The 24576-nt window shown below is 42.8% G+C and overlaps 1 protein-coding gene across 3 annotated transcripts in view; it reads right to left on the bottom strand.

Annotated features, from left to right (window-relative positions):
- Nucleotides 1–24576, bottom strand: part of ZNF521 (zinc finger protein 521) — a 232599-nt gene that overhangs the window by 27551 nt on the left and 180472 nt on the right. For all 3 annotated transcript variants that reach the window (XM_075141937.1, XM_075141936.1, XM_075141938.1), the window contains 2 exons: nt 4450–4581; nt 1664–1779 (listed from right to left, as the gene is read on the bottom strand). In XM_075141937.1, the coding sequence (XP_074998038.1) occupies nt 1664–1779; nt 4450–4581 (248 nt within the window). The remainder of the gene's footprint in view (nt 1–1663; nt 1780–4449; nt 4582–24576) is intronic.

Raw genomic sequence — 24576 nt, 5'->3', positions numbered from 1 at the left:
ACAAAATTAGTTTCTGTCCTTTCCTCATTCCACTCAGTTTCTCCTTTATTCTTCCCACAAGTCCAATAACTTTCTACACAACCTAGACCATTTTCTGACTTCAAAACTCAATCTTCCCTCTTCCTGTCCATCACTATGTATGACTGTCTTTTTCCCTAAACGACCAACTTTTTATTTTCTTTTTCTTGTCCTCCTCTTTCACTTAGGGTCAGAGCTTGCATGCAATACCTGGTATGGACTGTAAACGAAACAGATTTGGATCTGTCAAAAATGGGAGAGAGATACAGCACAGGCACTTTGGAGCATTACAGGTATGGCACTGCAAGTACTACAGGAGCTCCTATGACATAGGAGTCCACTGAGAAGGAGGTAGAGAAGGCTATCAGAAAGGCTTTATTCCATATTGTTTTCATGCAGAAAGAAATTAGGAAAGAGAAAACGCAGTGCAATCGATATAAATACCAGTCTCTCACACAACGAATTCATGCATGGTTTAAATGCTTTAATTTCTTTTTTCTCCAAAGAAATATTTCATATCGTCATGCCAAACATTAATATCAGTTTTCCAGCATGTAAAACTTTCAGTAAGTGAAATACTAAATGGTCATATGTGTGCACATGCTTCACTAGCCTTTCGCCTCTGGTGATGAGATGAAATGCAGCTCTGGTCCAAAGCAAAATTAATTGTGGACACCTCAGCCAAAGGACTTAAAGATGGGGGCCCATGATATAAAAAACTACTGAAAAACCTTAAGTGTTGAAAAATCTCTTAATTCCAAATAAAAATCACATGGCGGGTGGTGTAGGAAAGGCCTTACTGTACAAATATTTCTCCTTGTTCCATCCCTATAGACCATCAGACACCCTGAAAATTTTTCCTCTGTCAACCTATCTTAATACTTCAATATAAATTAAAATAATTTAGAAACAATCTGCTGCTGCTGTCTCAAAGTGTAACACCACATCAGGAATAACACACCACCACTTCTCATTGCAAGACAAGCAGTGCAGAATGTTAATATATAGCAAATTATCCCTTCAAGCAAAATTGTTTTCAGATCTTGTTTAACATTTATTTCTTCCTCTCTATCCTTTTGTTTACCATTAGTAAACAGTATCATTACAAGTCTGACAACAGCACACAAGAAGACAGTGCACCATTAATTTGACCCTATTATTTTTTTTCCCCACCAAGTTAGTATTTATGGGAAATGGCCAGCAGGTAAACAAAGATAAATTCTGTCTCCTTCTCCCCTCCCCCCCTTGCCCCATCCCTACACTCCTACTTCAGTGCTTAGCTTTTCACATTTAGAGACAAAAGAATACACTTATTTTCCATTTCACTGCTTGAGTAAATGTTTTATGGATATCAAACAGAAAAATAGGATGCCCATTTCTCTCTCCTCAAGAATATCTTGAGCTGCAACAACCTACAGAGCAAGAATCCAAAGGTGGCCCCCGAAGTTCAGGTCTGTACCAGGTGGCATTCTGCCAGCACCTTTTTGAAGCAGCATAGGTTGAACCACCTGCAATTCCTCTTGTCCTTCCCTCATTCCCATCCTGATGATGAACAAGTATCAGAGGAGGTCATGGCAAGTAAAGCTTTGAACTCGGCTATCAAATACATAATGCTATTGTAACCCCCAGGTAACAAATGTGGTACCTGCAGCTCTGTTTGGAAGAAGAACTTCTGTGGACACTGTGTGCAGTCATAGATCTTGTCCTCTTGTCCATGGGCTGAGAAAATATGCTGCTGCAACTTGTTTGCTTGGACAAACACTGGAATATTAGACAAACAAGAAGCTTTCCATTATTTCATATTGCAAGTGAGGAGTTTTTTGTAAACAATTTCCCATTAACACTCAGCAATTCCAAGAGGTAAAATTAGGCTGGCGCACCCTGATTTCACATTACATTGTGGCTATAATGGGTACCAACGAACGCTATTTATCTACAAAGTGTGATCCTTCTTCTAAAATGAATGAATTGAAACAGATAAACAAAGGAAAAAAAAAAGACCCTAACAGGACAACCAATGAAGATTTCAAATTTAAAGAATTTAAAAATGCCATTTTCTCTTCAGAATTACTTCTTCATGCTTACTGCACTTTGATTGAACACATACAAAACTTATTTCCTAGCAACCAACAGGTTTGAAAAGCATAGATGCCAAAGTCCTGTTTACTCTGTGTGCCTAAAGTTAAAGCTAACAAACAGCTCTGTATTTAAATGTGCTAATGCTAAAAATTATATCCCACAGCTACACTGGGGCAACGTCTATTAATGTGAAACAGAACTGCAGGTAAATTCTCTTTAGATACTTTAAGATCAACTCTGCCTACACACTGAATGCAAGGGTTTCAATAATATAAACATGTTCAATTTTAATGACTACAAAACAAGGCCCTAAGACTGTGTAACAGTTTACCTAGGAGACATACTATTAATAATTAAATTGTATATGCCAGAGGCAGTGTTTGGGTTGGCAGCACTGACTTCTGATGGATGCCTGGTGCACTGTGACCTAAAAAAGTTTGCATCTACAATATTAATCTGTATAGGCAGGGAAAGGATTTATTAAAGATGCTGGCATTTGACTTTGACTCCATTCCTAATCATTAAAATTATTCTAATTGCAAGGCAACAAAAACCATCAGAATATTGTTCTTCTGAGTCATACATTTTAATCACATTTCTCATTACCCTGAAAAAAAAAAAAAGATCAGATTCCATTTTCCATATAAAACTTATATTGGTGATTTTTACTTCTTGTTAATATTCTAGCAAGACATGCTGAAATAATTTAATGGCATATTGCTAATAAACCACCATTGTTTATGATTAATGCTCGGTGTCTATTTACCCCATCAGCAAAAAGGAAAAAGTGTTTCACACAGATTGGAATCGACTTATCTCCATACTCTTTAACACATTTTACAAGGCTACTGGCTCAAACATTAAAGGATTAGTTTTATCAGGGATCTTGCTCACAAGGAGAACCGTCAGTGGGTACTCCTTACATATGCAAGTTTTTATATTGCGCTTACAACTCCCCCAAACTTGGAAATCGAAGACCCATGGCATTACACTAAAAAAAGATCACCTCATAATGTCTATATGAAGACAAGGGAAAAAAATTAGTTGAATCAGTAGTAAAACTAAAAAACCCCAACAACGCCTAACTGAAAGAATTATTGAACACAGACGCCTAACAGGCAAACTGTTTACAGCAGTACTATCCACGCTCAGACATTACTATGACAAGCTGTGCAGTGAAGATGAACTATGTATTTTTTTAATTTTATAACCCACAGAGATGTGTGAAACCTGAACACAGTGAGGTAATAATCATCACCAGCAACTGTATCTGAGAGATGAAAAATTCAACTTTAATTTTCCTCTGTAGCGCGCACTTAGGTTTTATTGGGAGGGGAGCTGCCAAACAAAGAGAAGTAAAATGAAGGTATTAAAGGGTCTATTTGCCTATCAATGAAAATCCTTCACTCCCATTAATGGAGAACAGAAACCTTGAATGGCTTCCAGAATTAGCATGCCATTGATGCGAGAATACCCAAAGTGTGTTTTGTCATGTTTGTGATTATCTTTGATTTTCATCTTGTAAAGCAAAATTGGGCATGTAAGCTACATATCAACACTTATGTTTTAGGTTATCATTTTATGAAATGTTCTATTAAGAAGTCCTTAAAAAAACTCACAACAACTCTGTAGGCATCCTTTTAATGTGTTTTCATTTCCAACAATAGCATTTTTCTGTTCCTCATTATGGCCCAAACACTGCAGTGCTTAGCCCTACTGGGTCAAGTTATTTTCTCACTTGGGTTTTACTACTGAATAACACCACTGACTTGGGGAGGATTATTCCACACTTGGACTTGTGTCAGGGGAGAGCAGAACTTGACTTGTGGCAAGACAGCATGGTTTGCTTTCTAAAGCACATTACAAGGGTGTTTCTTCTCACCACAAGCCAACAAACACACGCAAGCGGGCTTTCTTACCTGATCAGAGGAGAATGTTACTGCACACGCTATGCCCTTGCCCGTGGGGCCAAGTTCTGCTCTGAGTTATATCGTTTTAGATGAAACATCTGTAGCTTTAAAGCACAAATTTATGGGCAGTTTTAACCTCGGCAAGTTTGGAACATGAAGGTAATGAACATGATACCGTGGAAGGTAACAGACTACCACTTCTGTAATTCTAAGAAACTCAAAGTTCTGATAGAATAGCTTGAAATGCAGTTCTTACAGATGGATGCCTGACCTTCCAAGAAGCTTAGCTTTCTAAACGATTTCTAATCAATATTACCAATGAGCACAATTGTCATGTTCCCTCCTAAAACTGACCTAAAGCCAGCACATGACACAGCTGTAAGTGGAGTTCTGCACACGCAAATTAAGGGCATGTCTGGGACAAGCAGTGATCGTTTCCTACCTGTAAAGCACACTGGACATTTGAAGGTACCCCCCATGCCTTCAAAGCTGTGCTCTATCAGGTGGCACTGAAGTTTGGCAGGAGAGTCGAACGTCTGATTGCAGAGTTTGCATTCGTGGTTCAGTCCTTCATCTGTGGGAGAAATCAAAGGAGAAGTGAAATTCACCACAGCCCTTACCAAAGAGCCAGTCCAACGTGATCTATGCACTGAAGAGACTTTGTTTTCCTGAGCTCAGGAAACTGGATGCCCCATAGCACCTATGGCTGCTAACGTGTTCTTTTATCTGGAAGGTTTCAGAATGTACAAAGCTTAACTGGGCATTAAAAGCATGGATTTTCCACACACAATTACCACGGAGGAATGCAGAGCATTAGATGTCAGGAGGAAATGACGAGTGGGACCTGAAACATCATCTCTTAGCAGAGTCACCCGATCACCACCAAGTACATCTGCAAAACAGCGCGTGAGGAACTTAACGCCCATCACACATCATCCCGCCTATCACGGGTAAGACCTGCAAACGCACACATTTTTGGTACTCTGGCTGACGTGGCATTTCTCGTAAAGCCACCATGACAGGGGAGGGTAGTTTATACCCTCACATCACTCCTGTTCCACGTTTCCAGCCCCAGGGGCATAGGCGAAACCTTCTGCAAGCCGCAGGATTTCCCAGCTCCCTTTCTGACAATCCTAGGTTTTTTTCCCTTTATTTGCATTTCTCCTCTTAACAGCTCAGAAAAGTCCCCGTGAGTCTCCTGAGGCAGCTTTCCCGTCAAGGTCCTGTGGCTTTAAAACCCTTCCCGCTCCCTGCCGCTTGCTCCTCCGCTTCCTCCCATTGTCCTCCGAAGGCCGGCTGGTGCCTGGCACCAGGTTCCCTTCCTGAGGGTGCTGCAGGATTCATCCACTCCGCCATGAGGGCAGTCAACGGCTGTCCTACTTAGAAACAGTTGCTAGGTAAGAAGTGGCTTCCAGCCCTGCTGCAGAGGCCTCAATTCCCACAGCGCAGCTTAGAAAAGGTCCTTCTGTATGTCACCGGTGTGCTACACGAGTAGCATTGATCTCGCAGGTAAATACTGTATCTGGTTATTAAAAATCAAGCGGGAATAAAACGCTTGGCGACTGGCACAGCTCCCTACCGTTTCTCAGGTGGAAAGGAGTGATTTAGGAGAGCGCCCTGCCCGCCCCGAACACCGAAATGCCACGCTGCCTACCTCCTGCCAAACAGAGCACTGCCTGCAGTGATTAGTGACCGTAATGACGGACGTTCGCGGTTGGCAGTTGCTGTAGCCGGTGACAGGAGAGGTGACGTTTTGTACTGCACACCACAATCCTGCCCACCAACGTAAAGAAAACACGACACGGTGCTCGTGTAGCTGAGTGGGGCCACACGCCCTCTCAAAATGATCCTTAGTAACACATCAAAATTGAAAAAATTTCAGTGGTAGCTCTCAGCTTTCACTTCCCATTAATCCAAAAGCTAAATTTGGCCCTCACGTAAGTCACGGCATCTTTAGCAAAGGGTGGGAATTTGTGGGCTTTAGACAGCGCAAGCTAAGCCAGGCGGTGGTGGCCGTTCTGGAGGTGAGACTACTGAAAACTACCGTCCTGTGGTTTTCTACGAGGTGTCAGAGCTCTTTATAATGAGAAGGTAAGGGGCAGACAAAAACCAACAGAGCCAAAAGATTTACACAAAATCGGGACTGGGTGGCGGGGTGTCTCCTTTGGAGTAAACAGGTAAAAACACACTGACTACAAAAATTTCTGCCCTGACAACAGTCCGTAACTGGGGAGCTCTCTCGCCACTGAACAGCTAGCTCTCATAATTTTCATACATACGGCGACTCCATCGCCTTTCATATAAAACTGTGTTTTTCACATAGTGACTGTGAGAGGAATGTAGGACTCCATTTTGGCTCTTTAAAATGGACACATTGGCACGTGGCCATTTTTTTAACTCTCCCGTCTTCCTGTCTGTCAGTCTTAGCACAACAGAGTGGTGCCACGGGTGTAGACAAACACGCCCGAGCGTCGCCCACGCACACACAGAGCAAACCGCAGACTTCCCTTCGTCCGCCACCCAATCCTTCATTAAAGCAATGTTCAATATTCCTGCCTACCTCCACATACTGAAAAGCTGGGTGGGAGTGTGAAATGGCAGGCCTGCTCTGGGAGTCAGCTGGAAAGGGCCAGTGGTCCCGTCGATCCCGTGCCCACGGACTACTGCCACTGAGGCAGCGGAGCACAGGCTGCTGAGGCACGTGCCCCATCCAGCCAGTCACGCTGGCAGCCAGGCACTGCTGGCCGAACCTGTTCTGTGCAATAGACTCCCTGGGGCAGATTAGGGGTAGGTGACACGTTCTCATCAGGAAGGCGACACCTTTTGTAGCTCTTCATAGACAAATTAGCAACCTTTTATCAAATATGTGCTAACTATTTCCTTAGCAGGGAAAATTTTAGTGGATTCTCAAGAGCTGCCTGCGATTTGGGGTTTTCCACCATCACTGACAAACTCTTCCAGTGAGTTCTGCTTTTGCTACTGCTGAGAGAAGACAAGTATGGCCCACGCAAGCACCGTCAAGGGGAGCATGAGGGAAAAGAACCTGGCATGCACCGATCTGTACACCTAAGAGAGACGGCCGCATCCTGCGAGGCAGGCTGTACGCCGCACTCTCCCAACAGGCAGCAACCCACAGCTGTGGGCAAAGCTGCAGAACTGCATACTAAAAAGAGCAGGAAGGCTCAACAAGCCATATATAAATGCCTCTTCTTCCCTGAACTTGCAAACCAATTACGAGGAATGTACAGACTGCCACACGTGATCAGATCATTTCTCCTACAGCCAGATCCTTGCTTTGGTCACTACCAAACAGATAGTTCTGAAGATGGTGCGAGTCCTCACAAAGGCTTAGAAAGCCTGTAGGGTGAAGCTTCTTCATCAAACTATTTGTGCTGATACACACAGTCAAAGCAATTAGGACAAAGGGAGCTCCATCTCAGGATCTTCCACATGTCAAGGTGAAGATAATCGATGCCAACTCTCAAATCACAGAGTTACTGTTGGCAAAGTGTAAATGAACCACGCTAATCATTCTTGAGCATGGGAACATTGAACAGGGAGTTCTTCAAACATTCCAAGGGAGAAAGACTTCCTAAAAAGAAATATTTTTATATGGAGCTACAGAAGACAGAGAAGGCTTTTTTCTTTTTCCATTACCTTAGCTAATGAGGAAAAAATAGGAAGAAAGGCATGCATCCTGATGCTGAAGCAAAACTAATTTTAGTTACACAGTATTTGTACTTGTTCAAAAATTGAACCCCATTAAATGTGACCCTATTGTATTTCCCGTATCACTCAGATCTGAGGCGATCTCCTGGTCACAAACATCAAAACCACTTTGATTACTCTATGTTGCAAATCCGATTTGCCTAAAGGCTTATAAACAGGGTTTGAAAAATCCCCTCACCCACTTGCCTGGGGCAGATAGGAAACTTCCCCAGGCAAGAGACATCAATTTGTGCAGAATCTAAGCTTTCTCTTAAAAATAAAATGTTTTTAGTCTCCTAGTTCTAAAGACCGCATTTAAAATATGACTACATTTGTATAACTAATAGAATAATTTTTTTCCTCAGTCCCACTGTTCAGGAAGTTATCATCAACCCCTCCCCTCACACTCTTTTTCTCTCATTTTGTGCACATCCTTGGAACAAAGGTTCCAGTCCTTGAACTCAAGAACATGAGACCAGCATGATTTAAATTTAAGGGATACAGATAAGGTTACAGTATCGGCAGAAGAGCCAGGAATGCTGAGTTCCGTTCCAAACTCTGACACTGACTTACTCTTATCACCTTGGGCATGGCAGTATGGCCTGTGTTTCTCAGACTACCCATCTCTAAAGGAGAGGTGTTAATTTTTAATTTCTACTTTAATAGGCTGACCTAATTAGTATCCCTTAAGACTTTTAATACAACTGGGACGGTAGAGCTGGAGAAGAGTCCAGGACTAGCTACCGTACACAGAAGACCCAGAATCACTGCCATCTGCCTTTGAAAAGGTTTAAGATAACAAGTCCCGGTGCACAACTGCCTGCTTGCTTGGGTCACGCAGCACTGCAGAGGGATGAGGGAACAAGGCTTTGTCCCTGCTCTGCTCTCCACAGAGAATTTAAAAGCACGGCCAGCATTTTATCTCCCACTGGCATGAAAGAGCCAGGGTGTGGCAGCTCTTGCAAAGGTGCCAGATGTGGAAAGAGGACGCAAAAGGCTCTGTTTACACGCTGGCCCCTGTCTAGCTCTCCATGTTTAGCAAACAATTTGATAGGGTGCTATGGAAGTGCTAAGTATGATATCATTAATAAATAAAGGGCCGGTGAAATGTCACATTTTCAGTTTCCATTTGGGATGAATCTGAAATGGATGGAGTGTCAGATACAGTCCAAGAGGCTCTCCTTCCCTGCAGAACAGAGCTACTGCTCTTTGCTCTTACTCAGGGAAAAAAAGAAAAAAAAAAAAGAAAAAAAAAGTGCTGAACAGCTTTAAAAAATTCAATCAAAATAATCTGCTCTTTGGAAAGGTGGCGGCTGACAGTAATTGGAAAATACTGTCTGACTCATTTATTAAGGTGAGATTCAGAGTCAATTGATTTAATAACCATTAGAATATTCTATTAAGGATATAATAGGTTGGCACAGCCCTATTTTTTATTAAGAGTTATAGGTAAGAAATAAGCAATGCTATGGAATTTTAGACAACTGCTGTATGGATTAGACTAAAAATATGGCTTGCAAAATAGGTATAAAAGCAGCAACTATCAGGAGGAGGAATAGGAAAGTACATTACAGTGCAAATGAGTTAGCTGAACGATGAAAAAGAAATGAACCTTTAATATAAAGCCTGCACTTTTCCAAATCTAACAGAAAACCATGCACTGCATTCCCTGATGTGGTACGTCGTAAAACAAGTCAGCACGTCCTTCACATTATGGATCCAACAACTCCATAAGGAAAGCAAGAACAAAGTACTCACTGTATAGCACAGAACTGCTGCTTACTGTTGCCCTTACATGGTTAGGATATGAGTTGGGACATGGTTAAGACCTCGCAACATGGATGAAGATGGTTTACCCACTGCTGGTAGATAAATGAATTTGAAGCATGCAGAATTTCTGCATAAGTAAATTACTTTCCATCTGTAATCTTTATTCAGATAGTGGGAAAATGTAAACATGAATCAATTCTAAATAAATGCATTTAATATTCATATAAATGTTTAATATTTACACAAATATTAAATGTTTCAGTGGGGGTAGATAGATTTTAATTGAGGTGCAGCCCATTACCTCAGCAACTAACTTGATAACCAGCTATAACAGCAAACAAAATCAGTCTTTGTGCTGAGCATACACTCACATTTGGGGATTCTCTGTCTTTGCGCCGGCTACCTACGCTGTGGAGTTACTGAGTTACTTTGTACAGCAGGCAAGACCCCCCACCTGCACCCCCACTTAAGGCAGTGCTTTAGATGACCTGGTCCAATTTGTGTTATCAACTCAATGCACAACTTGTTCATTTCATGGAAGGCCCTGACATTTCAATATACACTTTAAACAAGTGAAACCCTTTAAGCAGCCTCTAGACTGTGTCCCATGTTTATGCTTCTTGCTCTTCAATAAAAACAAAACTAGAGCAGCTACAAGCAAATGTTCACTGGCTGACTTACATGCAGCTGTTAAGTCAGTAACCACTGGGGGCCCTCTTATATTGTCTGATCAACACTACAGCCATTACCGAGTACCAATTTGTAACAGTTTATAAGTAACTCTTTCCCTTATTCACCCTCGAGATTGTCCAGAAGGGTCCTTTTGCTTTTTACTCTGAATAAATCTATAGGCAAAGGTCCAAAGACGATGATGTCCTCCTGGTAAATCATCACGAGGCTGGGTCCATGCTTAAAAGTATCTGCTAAGAAGTAGTGTAAACTCTGCCCTCCACATACAACACGGGAAAGAAATGGCCTGCAGTCCCTGTATTTTTTTCAGATCTAAAGCATGCACAGCTCCCACATTCAATGTGTTTTCTTTATAATTTTTTTTACCAAGCAAACCATGCCCCTAAACCAACTTCTCCTTCTTCACATTTCTTCCACTCTTCCCTGAGTTAATTTTGCAGCACACATTTATAAGCCAGAGATCTGAGGAGTAAGGAAGGAACGCTATGGATGACAGCTAACCCCTCGGCTACAACATCTCACACTGAAAACCAGGGAAGGACAAAATACACCGCACAACGCTATAATTTGCAGAGTATACAGCCATCCGTGCTTCCTAGTTTATAGCGCTGTGTTTGTCTGCATCCTTTTAACTCTACCGGCCACACACCCACACACCCAGCCTCTCTGTGCCACTAGAGACAATCTCATTCCTGCTCGAAATTCGGTCTTAGGGCTCGCTATGGCAAGTAAGTGCATGACAAGTCTCCTCACCTGCTAAGGAACACACAACACCTCTTCCAAGCCTGGAAGCTGAAATGAAACAGTGCCTGAAGTCTCCAGCACCACGTTCATAATTTCTCCCTGATTGTAATAGTGCTTCTGTCATTTTCAATTTCTCAAACATTATCACAAACCCCCCATGAAAAACACTATGCACCATGGTGTTAATTCTGGAAGCTGACATGAAAACCATGGGACTATAGTGATAAAGGAGACATAGTGAAGGCAAAGCATACAGCTGGAATTTGCAGCAGGAAGAAGAATACAGCTGGAATTTACAGCTGTGAGAAGAATCTGCCACGGAAAAACAGAGTTTTTTAAAGTCCTAACTAACGGTTCAATCCTGATGGGACAGGATGGAGGATGGGACGGAAAGTACACCTGTGTCTCTCCTGCAGTGGCCAGGGCAGATCATCACGTGTATGGAATTGGCAGGGTGGGGGAATGAAATGTTTTCCTCACCCTCTCGGCACTACTATCCTGCGTTTCCCTGTTGTGCCACACACTGCTGCTCGCATAGACAGGCCTGCATGGCAGTCTGTGTTTACTCTTAATACCACTTTTAACCAAAATCATAATGTTAGCTAGAGACTTGGGAAACTTGACACACCAGGCTGCAACATGAGCGATGTCTCTCCCCTTGCTTTTTTTTCAGTTCAGAATGATTTTTGGGCAAGGCTCTGCCCGTGCCTGAGGAAGGAGGTGGACAAGATGTAAAGAACAATCCTTAACTCTCGAGTCACCAACAGCTGTAGCCTCCCAAAGGGAAAGTTGAAACCAGGCTATGACTCTGTCTTGAAGGACACTGGCTAGCGTTAGAAGGAAGAGGATGGGATACGCACTGTGCTGTTGAGGCCAGGCCACGCTGGCTCCCAGCAGCACCAGCTAGGACGCCTTATTCTACATGCAGGGAATAAATCCTACAGCCTTCTGCAGCGTATTGCTAGAGCTACAGCAAAGGGTGCTGATTGATGGAGTGACAACGAGCTGGGATCCACCTCCTCAATTAAAGCAAAAGTTCATCTCTCCAGGGCCAGATTTTGAAATTAGATCTGCTTAAGGGAAAGCCAGTCTACTGCATCTTTCATTCCACTGTATTTTTGTCTGAAGCAAGGGATGCATTTCACTTTACCAACTGTTCACTTTTTTGCTTGGTTGCACTCACTTTGGCTGCTTGTAAGCGAACTCTTCTTACCACATGTGCCTTGTATGTTCTATTAAAGCCATGAATTGTCTGGCTTCGGTAAGGCTGGATGAAAATAAAAGAAGGACAACTGGCAGGGTCTATTTCTTAATAACTGTCATGTTTTCAGCTCAAGTAAGAATGATTTAAATGCAGCAAATGCCCTCTCCATCAAAGAAAGCATTTTCTGGGCAACTGGCTACCAGGAGAGAGTTCAGGAATTCAGCAACAGGGCTATTCACCAACTGATGGGACATGCATAATTTGCTACTCCTTGTCTGTAACTGCACCAGGAAAAGGTATTAAAATTTGTTCGAAAAAAAGTCTGTGTTGCATCACGTAGCTATACACATTACAAGGTTACACTTCATCACTGCAATAAAATCCCATGTGATAGAGCTTATTTTGGAAACAATTTTACCATGGGATATAAAAAGAAATTTAAACCGGTAGGAATAAGCTGAGTGGTATGAGTTATTTGTAGACAGATGATCCAGCTCAGCGTTTACCTTTTCAAAAAGCACTTAGTGCTCACTGATTAAAAACTTGGAGCCTGATCCTTCAAACGCTGGCATAACTAACTCAGGGGAGCAGGCCTCCTGTCTTACTAGACTCTTGTCTAGACTTTTTGTGGGACTAAATTCTGCCAAAGTGTGCAAGGTCAAGCCCTCCATCCTTACTCTGCACAGTGAGATACAGATTATTATCTGCATATTACAGATAAAGAAACCAAACCCCAGAGCTGCTAAATGTCTGTTTTCTCACCCCAAACAGAGAATGAAAACTCTCACTAAATTCAGTGGGATGAAGAATCAGGCCCTGCTTAATCTGCCCATTTTTATGACCACAGTGTCAGCGTTAAGGTCAGAATTTTTTCTTTGTTCTCTTCCGTGAGCTAAGAGCCTATTTCTTTCCAAGAAGAAAAGTTTTTTGGACCAAATCTTCTCTAGTAAAGTAAAATTACAATTTGAATGGCTCAGAGATTGCCTGAGCAAAGTAGTTATTAACAATTTAATCAAACTGTAGGGGGAAAAACTAATGAAAATGTCACATTCGTATTCAGAAGAATTAAGAACAGTAAAATATAAGCAAAAACTTCTGTTTTTTTTAGCATTGTTCATTTAATTTCAATATTTTTGTTCATGGTTTCTTTTTCTTGTTCTTGCTTTCTGGTTGGAGAAGCAGCTTTCTCTGTTATTTGATGTTAAATACCTACCAGTATTGCCCACCCATCTGGGACTTCTGGAACTGGTGGAAGTACAGGTATACGTACTTTTAAGTATTGCACAAAGAAAACACAAATTGTTAAACTAGGAGAGGATAGTTCATGTTGCATAAACTAAATGCAACCTGTTCTAAATTTAGGGCTACCGGGAAAACATCTTCTTGCATGGAGACAACCAAAGCGTCAATATTAATTCCACATCACAGTGGACCAGCAGTAGAAATTAGGTTTTGTACACAACTCTCATCAGGTATTTCTTTTGTTATGAGTATACAGAAAGGGTCAGTTGCCTTCCTTCTTTTGGGATGAAGCCATTAGACATCTGGAAGATAAAGTCTCTAAATACTGAAATGCTGTTTATCCAACCTACAAAGAATTACCTGCTTACTCTTAAAAGAAGGGGAAGAAAAAAGCCAACTGGAAAAAAAGAGTAGGATAGGATAGGATAGGATAGGATAGGATAGGATAGGATAGGATAGGATAGGATAGGATAGGATAGGATAGGACAGGACAGGACTGGACAGGATAGGACAGGATAGGACAGGATAGGGCTTTCCTGTATTACGGGATATTTGAATTGATAGCGTGAAGAAGTAACAGTGCTCCTCGTATTTTCTAATACATCAGATACTATTGATAATTTTTTCCAAATCTAAATGCCATTACATGAGTCATTACATGATTATTTGGCATCTTCTTACATAGGTGAGGAACACTTTGAAATGAGCAGCAATTGGTGGGATATTGATCCAGCTCTTAAACTCATTTAGGGGTGTATCAACTTCCTGCTTTCTTTCCTCTTAACTCCATCTCCTCCCCCCAGCCCTCAGAAACATCAGGAAGGAAGAAGCAGTTCAGGCCGTTTAAGGCCCTCAGGTCTATGCTGATAATTGGGCATTTAATTAGATTCTTTTCACCCAAGCAAACTGCTTTGCCGGTTAGGGGAGATCTTCTTGTACAGCTGATAAAGCTCCATTTAATATAAAGTATTATTTATATCACTCGTCTGACTTAGTTTGCTGTTTTATTTAGGAAAGCATGAGAAAGCTCAATTTTAATTTGCACTAACCTTTCCTTATCTCTCTCTTTGATCCTGCTCTAAAGCAAGCAAGCAAGCAGCTTTGGGCTCACATCAAAAAAGGACCAGACTTCATTCTAAACCTGCTCCGCTCTCCTTCCCACTTTCTCTGCTGGTACTAAGACTTCACACTGAGCTGAACGAACAGCTGTTGGGATTTCTGTATTAAAAGTTCTTTGTTTGTGGATAAGAGAATAATGAGGGCCAATTAGTTTTTTCCTCTATTTGTTACATGTTTGTGGCTTGGCTTTTTTTAAAAAAATACTAAATGCTACTTTTACAGATATATTCCAACTCTTCATAAACCTAATTCCTCACTGAAGCAAAGGCATCATTTGCCACTATGCTAGCAATTGAGGAATGGTGCCTAAGAACATCCTCCCTCTCCAGTGAACTTTCAGGTAGCAGAATGGCAGTTATAAACATGAAATAATAAGGGAAAAAGAGGAAAAACAACAGAGTAGAAGAAACAGAGAAGAGTTGGCTGAAAAGAGATGTATCATTGACAGGCAAAGATTGGTTGGGGAAGGAGAATAGACGTACTAGCAACAATACAGAAAAAAGGGGGTAGACTGAAAAGGCTGATGGAGGAGAAGAGATGGTGAGCAGAAGCAGGACAAGGGCATGAAACCTAGCTGGAGGTGAAGAGGCACAAGAAAGTCTTGATTTAACCCTCATTAAAATTTCACTGAAGAAATGCAGAGAAGCATTCGTTTCCAGACAGAGCTTGGGTAATTTAGTGCAGATCCTATGGCAAGAATGATAGATGTATTTTTACAGCCAAATGTCTCAAGCCAACAATGTTACCTCTATATAATTAATAACAATAAGCAATTAAAAAGAACAGCAGGTTACAAGTATAAGGCATCAAACTATATTATCAAAGGAGAAAAATACAGCACTATTATGAGAGAAATAAATGTATAGGCTGTCAGGTCAGTGTATATCCTCTCTAGATAAAACTTATAGAGCTGGAGAACAATGTGTCGTGACATTAAATGACTATGAGGTGATTAACATCACTGAAAAACCAAAAAAACCACTTGTAAGACCCTGAGGAAATCTGAAATGCGGTATGAAAAACATGCCTTTAACAGCAAGAGAGGTGGCTGGCCACTGTAAGGCATTAGCCTTTTACTAAGACATACTCTAATAAATAACTTACAAGACTGCATTTGTTGGCTGAAATATTCTCCAAAAGGCCCACCGAGTTTTCATTGTGCGTGTGTGTGTCAGTTCATTTAAATAAGAAGAGGTAGAAAGAAAAGAGGAACCCAAGAAGAAAGGGAGGAGGATTCAAACCACACTTGGCAGGAGCGGGGAGGAGGGGTCAAGAGGCGCGGGGTTTTGCTGGGGTTTCTTCCACCCCCTTCTTTCCCCGGGGGTTTGGGCAAGTGCCAAATTCCCCCTCTCCCTCTCTCTCACACACCCCCCTCCCCTTCCCAGCCGTCTCCCTGACATGCATTACTCAACACCTTTCCTTTTCAGGAGCCGGCTCAGCTGCTGGCGGCCCCCTTCACGCCAGGGAGCCCCGCTGCCGGCCCCCCGCCGCCGGCCCCCCGCCGGGCTGCCCCACCGCGGCTCCCGAGCCCCGGCCCCCAGCCGAGTCCCGCCGCTACGCCCGGCCCGCCGGCTCCGGCCGAGCTGCTGGCCCCGGAGATGCCCCCGCGGGACCCGAGCCTCGGCCCCGGCAGGCCGCGGGCTGCACGGCCGGCGCGCCCGCTCCTCGGCAGGGAGCCGCGAGGCGCCGCGCACGGCGGTTCCCCCCTCGGTGGGCACAGAGGGCAGGCGGGGCCGTGCAGAGCTCCACAGGGCTGCCAGGGCTGCACTGGGCTCCAGCCGTCTTATGGTGCGGCCGGGAGGTGCGCACAGGGCAACCCCCCCCGCGCGGGGCAGTCACACCTCTCGTGAAATCCCCTTCTGAGACAGCGAGGGACGGGAGCTGAGAGCGCATCCCCGCTCAGCTACGCCTGGGAGCCCTTCAGACCCGCAGGAGAACGGCGCTTCCCCTGCCTGCCAGTCTGCGGGGCTCCTCCTGCACCGCCCGAAGCGGACCCGGCCCAGCCCTTACAGTGCTGCGGGTGCACGCACAAGGTGTCCAGCGGTCGCCGAAACCAAGTTTATTAATGCCAATTGCTGCAAAATCAGGGAAGGGGTTAAAAATCATGAGATTTAACCGAGCGTATGCCTGGAATTCTGCACTGGGCCTTCAAGTTTGGGCAGTTTTCCCTCGGAGGGCTTCTCTGTAACAAGAAAAGCGAGCCTTTGATTCTTTTTTATAATGAAGACTGAGGTTTTCATGCAGTACTGTCATTTTAGGGACTCAGGTTGAAAAAGAAGCACTGAACATTGTGAGACTTGTGATCAAATTGTGAAACTGTGAAACCTAATTTACCCAAATGAAATGGGGGACACAAAATTAATTCAGATAAATGAGGATTTTGAATAAGCAAGGGACTCTTTAGTGCTTTTAATACACATCCTGGGATACAACCTCATTACAGATCAGGAGTGTTGTACTGTGAGTTTGTGTCAGAGTGGAAGTGTCACTGACACAACAAATAAACCCAAAAATATCCTACTCCCTGATCGCTTATTTTGTGTTTCCATACGCATGCTACACGAGCCTGAAGAATAATTAACACTGCTGAGAAGAAGCAGCAACAGTGGATGAGTCTCACTACAGCAGACCTCTCATCATAGCAGAAATACAAATGTACTAGTTATCGTAACTGTGTTATGTTAAGTAGACCTTTGCCCCACATTATTATAAGTTAGAGGAGGGAAAGGGGAAAAGGAAGATGATATCAGCATTCTTGATATTTTATTTATCCACACACACTGTTAACACAGTTGAAGAATAAGCAGAAGAAGGGAAGGAGACACACAAAGTACTCACGGACCCAGGTTTTTTCACATCTAGTCAGGGAAAAGAAGACTGCCAGGAAGACAGACATCCCTTTTACAGAGCAATCCCAGGCATTACTGCCCGCAAAAAAAAAAGAAGGTAAATTTTTTCTACAGCTATCGTGGAATTATAAAGATGCTGTGGGCATCTTTACTGTGGGCAAATTTTTAATTTCTTAACTTTATGACAATTTGTTCAAGACCTGAGCAGGTTCATTTAAGCTACCACTTAACTATCCTATACCCCGATCATGTAACGAAGGCCAGCTCCACAGGATTTTGTTTCCATCATCAACCTCATGTTGTTATTAAGAAATAAAAGTATTTCGTAACAGAATTGTACAAGATGTGCATTTAACTTGCCTGGTCTTTTCTTTTTGAAAGCTGGAGGGCCATTGTTTGGAAGCCCTGACCGTTTAAAACAAAGTGTCTTCCTTCACAAACCTTGCAGGCAGCAAGTTTCTGTACTGACTCGGCACGTTATGCTTACTTGTCAGTCTTTCTCCAAAATGGGGAAAACAAGCATCCGAGATGCAAAGATGTAAAGCAGATAGAATATATCCCCCAAACCCTTCAACTGCCTCCTTCACGTCACTCGAGAAGCAACTTCTAATTTATTAAACCTAGAGATGAGCGGAGGGAGTTAACACCAGGCAGGATTTGAACAACAGAAAATAAGGTCAAGGAGGAGCATTACCCCTCCAGTCACATTTGGAAAAGCAGGGGCATTTTAGAAGTCAAAAAAGGAAAAAAAAGGATGGTGAGGAGAGCAAGAGGGCAAACTCACTTGCTATGCTGTGTATCACTCTGACCAGCAAGAACGCACTGTTCGATTTGGTAATGCATATTGCTGAGAGTGAAGCATGCAGATTTTTGATCCCGTGACACTTTCACAAATAAGCAACGTATTTTGTTGATGTTAATTTCTGTTTGATTGCTGGACTCAATACATGATATGGCAGCAGAGAAGAAAAATTGCTGTGTTAAATCCTTGAAAATTATACAGCAGATAGGGTGCGCAGCCTCTGTAGTTCAGCTGGGTACCAGAAGCCAAAGATCAGGACTGAAAATAATAGTTGATGAAGAATACCCGCAGAGCAGCAAGCGAACTGAGGTGGGGCAACCAAACTGAGGTTGCTTGCAAACCACCTGCCAACCCCCTTCTCTTTCCAACATTTCATATATGCGACTGACACACCCTTCCTCTCCCCCAAAAGATAAAATAACAACAAGCTGGCTATGAAAAGAAAAAAAATAACTTGAAAGTGAGCTATAACAAACAGAAAGTTGGCCGACATACCAAAACACTAGCGTTTCTTGGAAAATAAACCACTCTGAAGATCTTGGTAAGAAGTGGCAGTAGCAGGAAAATTCCAAATTAAAGTTGTTGCTTTGCCCTTAGTTCACTGTGTTGGTAAGATATTACATCAGGTACAGTACATTATCTTTGAATCACACATTCTGTGCCATCTGTGCCCAGATCAAAACTCTGTCCCATCATGGTAAGTCAAAAATACCTGCCAAATAACAGGTATTCTTCCACCTCTAATTCCATGAAAGGCCCATGTGAAAGAAGTGCATGTTGCATTGCCAAGGTTTGCTGTGATGTCTCTTCCCAGCAGTACAAAACAAATCAATGTTGGAAGGGAAGAGTTTGCCTACAATCCTGCATGTGTGTTTGCATTTGTGTTAGAGAAACAGGAGAAAGCTAGAAAACACTGCAAGTATAATGGTTTCAAGCATAAGGGAAATATAATATGATGCAACTCTTACAGGGTTCGTGCAATAAGTAACGAATGTCACTTCTTAGGGTGACCTGATCGTTTTACCTCTCATAATAAAAAGAGGGCGCATGGGGGTCGACTGATTTCAGCTGAGCGAACACCAATGGAGCATACAGTCTTTCATGTTGGATAACTTAGGCTGCATGTGTTCTAATGTACTTTTTTAAGATGCAACACGAATGATATATTCAAAGGCAGCTTGATTTCTCAGCCCCAGTGACTGCCAGTGGAAGTTGGGTGCCCATCTGCATTTACGCATCTTTAAAAAAAAATCCACCTCTCTGCTGTGGAACCGCAGAAGAAACTCCCTTTCTGCCCCTTCTACCCCCTGCCCATGCATGCTGTTCCCCCAAGCCCCCTCACTGCTTTCACCCAAATATAAATAAAAAGGAAGATCTGCTTCACTACATTTGCTTGCATTAATTGATGTTAAAAAAGTCTGTTAAAAATAAAGCCCAGCAGTGACATTTTTCTTTGCTAAAGCACGATAGCAGCACATTACAAACATTACAAAAAGGTCCCCTGGTAGGATTGTGAAGTTCCACTCTGGCAGTAAAATGCATCTACTGTATGTTCCCTGATTTATTTATTTATTTATTTATTTTTTAACGCGGGATGTGTCACAAATGCAGTCAAAACTCCCTGGCTCAGCAGCTGGGTTGCAAATACTGAATGGGAGAACTGGATGGGCACCGTGTATTTTTAGCATTCATTTTTACCCTGGTCAAATAAGTGATCCTGTTTACTGGTGGCAATGACGCTCACAGCTATGCAGTCCCAGCTTGACATTTTCCCTGTGGCTGCACCTCTCTTGCTTTTGCATGAGTTGGGTGGTTCTGAAGGACATGACTCTTTGTGCCCAGAGGTCCTTTTGACATTTTAGAACAATGCATTCATCAGGCTGCTAGTCTCCTGAGGTACACCCAGAGCAGCCGAAAAACTAAGGAACCACAGAACCCAGCTCGCACACCCATTCTCCAAGAAATCTCCCTATGCCAGCTGACATACGGGTTTCTGGGAAAACAGTTTCAAGCCAAGTAAAAGACTGCATTGCCTTCAGGGAAGGTGAGTGCAGATGCTAAATTAGGCCTGGCAGGGTTGCAAAAGTGGGGAGAAATAGAAACAAAGGGGTCAATTGTTTTCATGTCCCTGGTGTTGCCTACCAGGATAAATATAGCCTCTCCTCTCTCTTGCCTCTCTCCGTACTCAGGGCTTTGTAAAATGCCCTGAGTATCTGCAGGATCAGGTCCCAAATACTGCTGCTTGCATAAGCTTTGCCAAATCCTTAACATCCAGTCACTTGAATCTTCTCAAAAATGTATTTTTCTGGACCATCTGAAGATGTCTGAGAGCAAAAGAAATGGGGGCAGGTAAGTGGTTCTGTGGCTCTAACCTGTCAGTGTTTGAAGGAATGAGAACAGCAGAATATACTGTCACCTGGCCTTGTTACCTGTTCCCCGCAGCTCACACTATATTCCAGGCGGGTGGCCCCAGCCCAGAAAACCTCTCTGTGTGAGGACAAACAGCCAGACAAGAATGGGACTGGGAACATTGAGCAAGGCACACATATTTGTGTTCTTTTTTCTGAAGCAAATAATCACTCCAGGCAAGCATGGCAGAACTTAGATTTTGATGAGGACACAAAGGTGGGCAGGGTAGAGCTGTGCAGGGGTCCTGACAGCATTTCTTCAAAGCACAAGAGCCTTGTGACAAAAGATAATGGGACATTGCCTGTGACCCAAGAAATAGGTGTTCAAAGCTGTGAGTACTAGAAGAGCACAGGGGTATGGGTACAGGACCTCAAGGGAGCGTAGGGAGGCTTGGATAGAAATCTTTGAAAATGATCACAAGACACTTATACTTCATCAAGTTGTAAGAGTAACACAAGTAACTGTAAGTAAACCACATAAATCAGTATCCAAAACCAGCTTGGTGGCTGCATTTGTCTATTCTGAGGAAAAGCAACATGGTTAAAATGAAATATAACTTGGCTTCTAATAAGAGAACTGGCTGTAGAGGTGGAAAGAAATGGAGAGATCTTTGAGATGACGAGAAGGAAAAAGCAGTGGGATTTGGAGACGGGAATGAGTGGATTAAGGGAGCAAAAAGGAGCCAAAAATAACAGTGGAGGAATATTGAGAGAACATAACTGACAAGTGTCTGCTAGTTATAATTATATCTCTCTTCTAATGCCAGTGTTATATTAGACTCTATCTAAACACAGATATTATTTCTATCTTTGAAGCTTATAATCAAAAGAGAAGAAGAAATACTTTCTGCTCTTTTGCAGGACTTCAACAATCAAGCAATGAATGAACTGCACTGCAGAAAGAGAAGGTGGAAGAGCAGCGATATGGACATACGTATATCAATAAAAGATACATACATATGCATTTCAAATTTCATCTAGAAATGATGCTTGAACTACTACTTAAGCAGGATTAGTCCTTAAATTTTGAATTACTCCTTAAACCATAGCTAGAGCAGGTCTCTAATATCAACCTGAATGAGGAGGAGCAGGCATTTTTTCCCCCATCCAAGCCTAATGGGGCTGCATGGGAGAAGAGGAGATGCTTTTATGAGAAGCTGGCAAATACCTTTTTCGAAGGAGACTGCAGTCAGCTTGATTGCTGTCTTTTACCAGCAAAATAACTGCAGCTGCAACCAGCTACAATTAGGTGCTTAGTAATGTGTTAACAGGTAGCTATGCAAGCAAAAATGAAATCCAGTCAAGCCAAGCTGAACTTTGATCCTCAACCTATCTTTTACAAAGCAGCACCAAGGGACTATGTTTTTTTTCTTAGCAGCTTTCACACTGATACTATCACAACAATTAGTGCTTTTGAGACACGCTGGTGGGATTGACAGCTGGCTGATGACACAGCACAGCTTGGAGGCTGCCATTAGATCATCACTATTGACAGGTTATCCACTTGCTCCTCACTAGTGAAAAGTTATTCTGTCTTTTGGCAATGGCAACTTATTCTTGAAATAGGCCTCAAAACAAGCATATTCCACAATTTTATATTATTCATACTGTACTGCTAACACAACCGTCCCCAAACTGTATTTCATAAAGGGCAATTTAATACCATCATTACAGACACCCTGTAAATATTTTAAGGCAGATTTTCTTGCAAACATATGGAAAAATTGCTGGACCAGGATTTTCATTAATCCTTTTAACTGCTGTGTAAACTGTGGAAAAGTGAGTGTGTGCACACATATGCACACACATGTATTTGTTTCCGTGTCAAATTTACAAATCTAAACAGAGGAGCAGGGAACTATTCTAAAGATCAGCAAGTGAGATGGCTCTGCATAGGAAAGAGATTGTAGCACAGTGAGAGCATCCCAGCTGAGCAGAAGGAGAAGATGAACACAAGTTACCCAAAGATTAAAAACAAGCAAACAATTCTGCACAAACCGGAAAGCAAGAAAGACTTGCTTTCTCCAGATTTGTGTTTCCTAGCTGATTGACTCTGTGTCCAAGAACGTCTGTGGAAGGTCTCTCCCAGGTCCTATTTTTCTGGTCTCTACTATAGAATCCGTAATGTTTAGAAAGGGTTGAATCTCAGTTTTTCCCTCTCTGGGAACACTACAGATTGCTGTCCTCCACTCAACTGCACTCTCACGAAATGCATAGAAGCACAGCTCTCTTTGAGCCCTCTCTCCTTCTATCAGACGTGAACAAAACGGGGAGGACTGACACCTGGACAGACATGTACTTTGGCCATGTGATTGCTGCATGAGCATGGTACCCTCAAGAAACGGGGCTTCATATGTATGCTGAGCTTTCCGGCTTCTGAGCAACATAAACGACAGCGTTCTAAATATATATAATTTAGTTAATTACCACTTTGGGTGGGGCATGGGGAAGGGAAATTCTCTACTCTCCCAGATGCCCCAAGACTGTCACTCTATTGCCACCTGCTACAAGTCCCACCCAGTGCAGAGCAGCCTGGCTGATCCCAGGGACCCCAGCACTCCTCCCCATGCCTCCCTTTACAGTACGGGGAAAAAAACCCACCAAAACAGAGCATGTTCTTCACGGTCAGCCTGGCTGACATCCTTTGAGCTCACCTGCTGTATGGCTTGGGAGGAGAAGTCACTGTGAGAAGGCCAGCCTGCAGTTATTTACCAAATGAGAGAAGAGTTGCTTCCTTTGCAAAGTGAGCACTCAGAGCGCCTTTGCAAGCATTTGAGGCAGGGGCTGCTTTTTGCACATTTCTGTATTATCACTGCATGTTACTGTGGTGCTGGTACAGGACTCTACACAAAACTTCAGTGAATTCCCTGAATGCTGGTTTGTTTTTCCTCACCCATGCAATAAAGGAAGCCAAGCCAGGGGCTTCTTCCTGCACGCTCCACAATGCCTCACGATCACGCTGCATTCCCAAGGTGCTGGTGGGTACCCAGCATCTCCCACGTGGCTCTGACACCCAGCTGAATGGGTCAGACCCAGAAGTCACAGCAGACTTCTCATCGGCACTCTTGCTTTCCAGGACTCCAGAACTGGGCTATCCACGATGGTAGAGCTTGGTATGTTCCATCAAAATGCAAAAAAGACAAAAGCCTAAAGCAGCAAAATACTGAATCAAAATAGTCAGCGGGCACTGGCCTCTCCTACCGGTTATGGATGTGAGGCACTGGTTCATGACAATGCCTTGATAGCCTTCCCCCTTCAGTAAAATGAGACACTTCTTTCCTTGGGGAGTGGGCAGGGATCTAGAAAAAGGCTAATCACTTTCGAAAGTATTAAAAAAATATATATCTCTATCTATCTATATGGATAAAGAAAAGTCTGTGTCTTTCTAATTTGGAGAAATCATCTCATGGAGCATACTAGACAGTTGCTAGGGGCCTCTGACTGAGGGCTCTTGGGTCTTCTCCATACCTTTGATCTGCATTATGAAATGTTAATGTCCACCACGTCAGGACTTGTTACATAAACATACCCTTTCTCTAACTGCTCAGTCCTGCCCGTTGCAACTTCCATTCATATTATCCATTTATATTTAAATGCTGACTTGGAGCTTATACCCAGAAGCACTGACATTTTTAAACAGGAGTAGCTAAACTAGGGTAAACTGCTAAATATAATTTATTGATGATAAAGAGCTTGGTTCAGATTAAATTCCAGCAATTTAATAATGAACACATTCACATCCTGCATCCGGAATATGTATATGTATGTGTTTTCCCCTCCTCATTTAACTGGGAGAAGGGGGTCTCGGAATCTGTGATTTCCTGTTGATTAGATATGAAGCAACCACAAGCACATATTTTTGATATCTCTATTAACAGACTGTTCATGTCTAACTGCAAAACTTGGTTGCACTTCTCTCAACATCTTTGCCCAAGACAGACCAGTAAACACAATTCCTCTCTCTATAATTAGCCTTTTCTCTAAGGGCCCTGAAGTAAGTCTGCATGCCGTAGATTTAATATCCAGTGCTATA

The sequence above is a fragment of the Calonectris borealis genome, chromosome 2, assembly GCF_964195595.1.
Source record: "Calonectris borealis chromosome 2, bCalBor7.hap1.2, whole genome shotgun sequence".
Lineage (NCBI taxonomy): Eukaryota > Metazoa > Chordata > Aves > Procellariiformes > Procellariidae > Calonectris > Calonectris borealis.
Note: the sequence above shows the minus strand (reverse complement) of the source record. Positions and strands in the feature narration are given on the sequence as shown.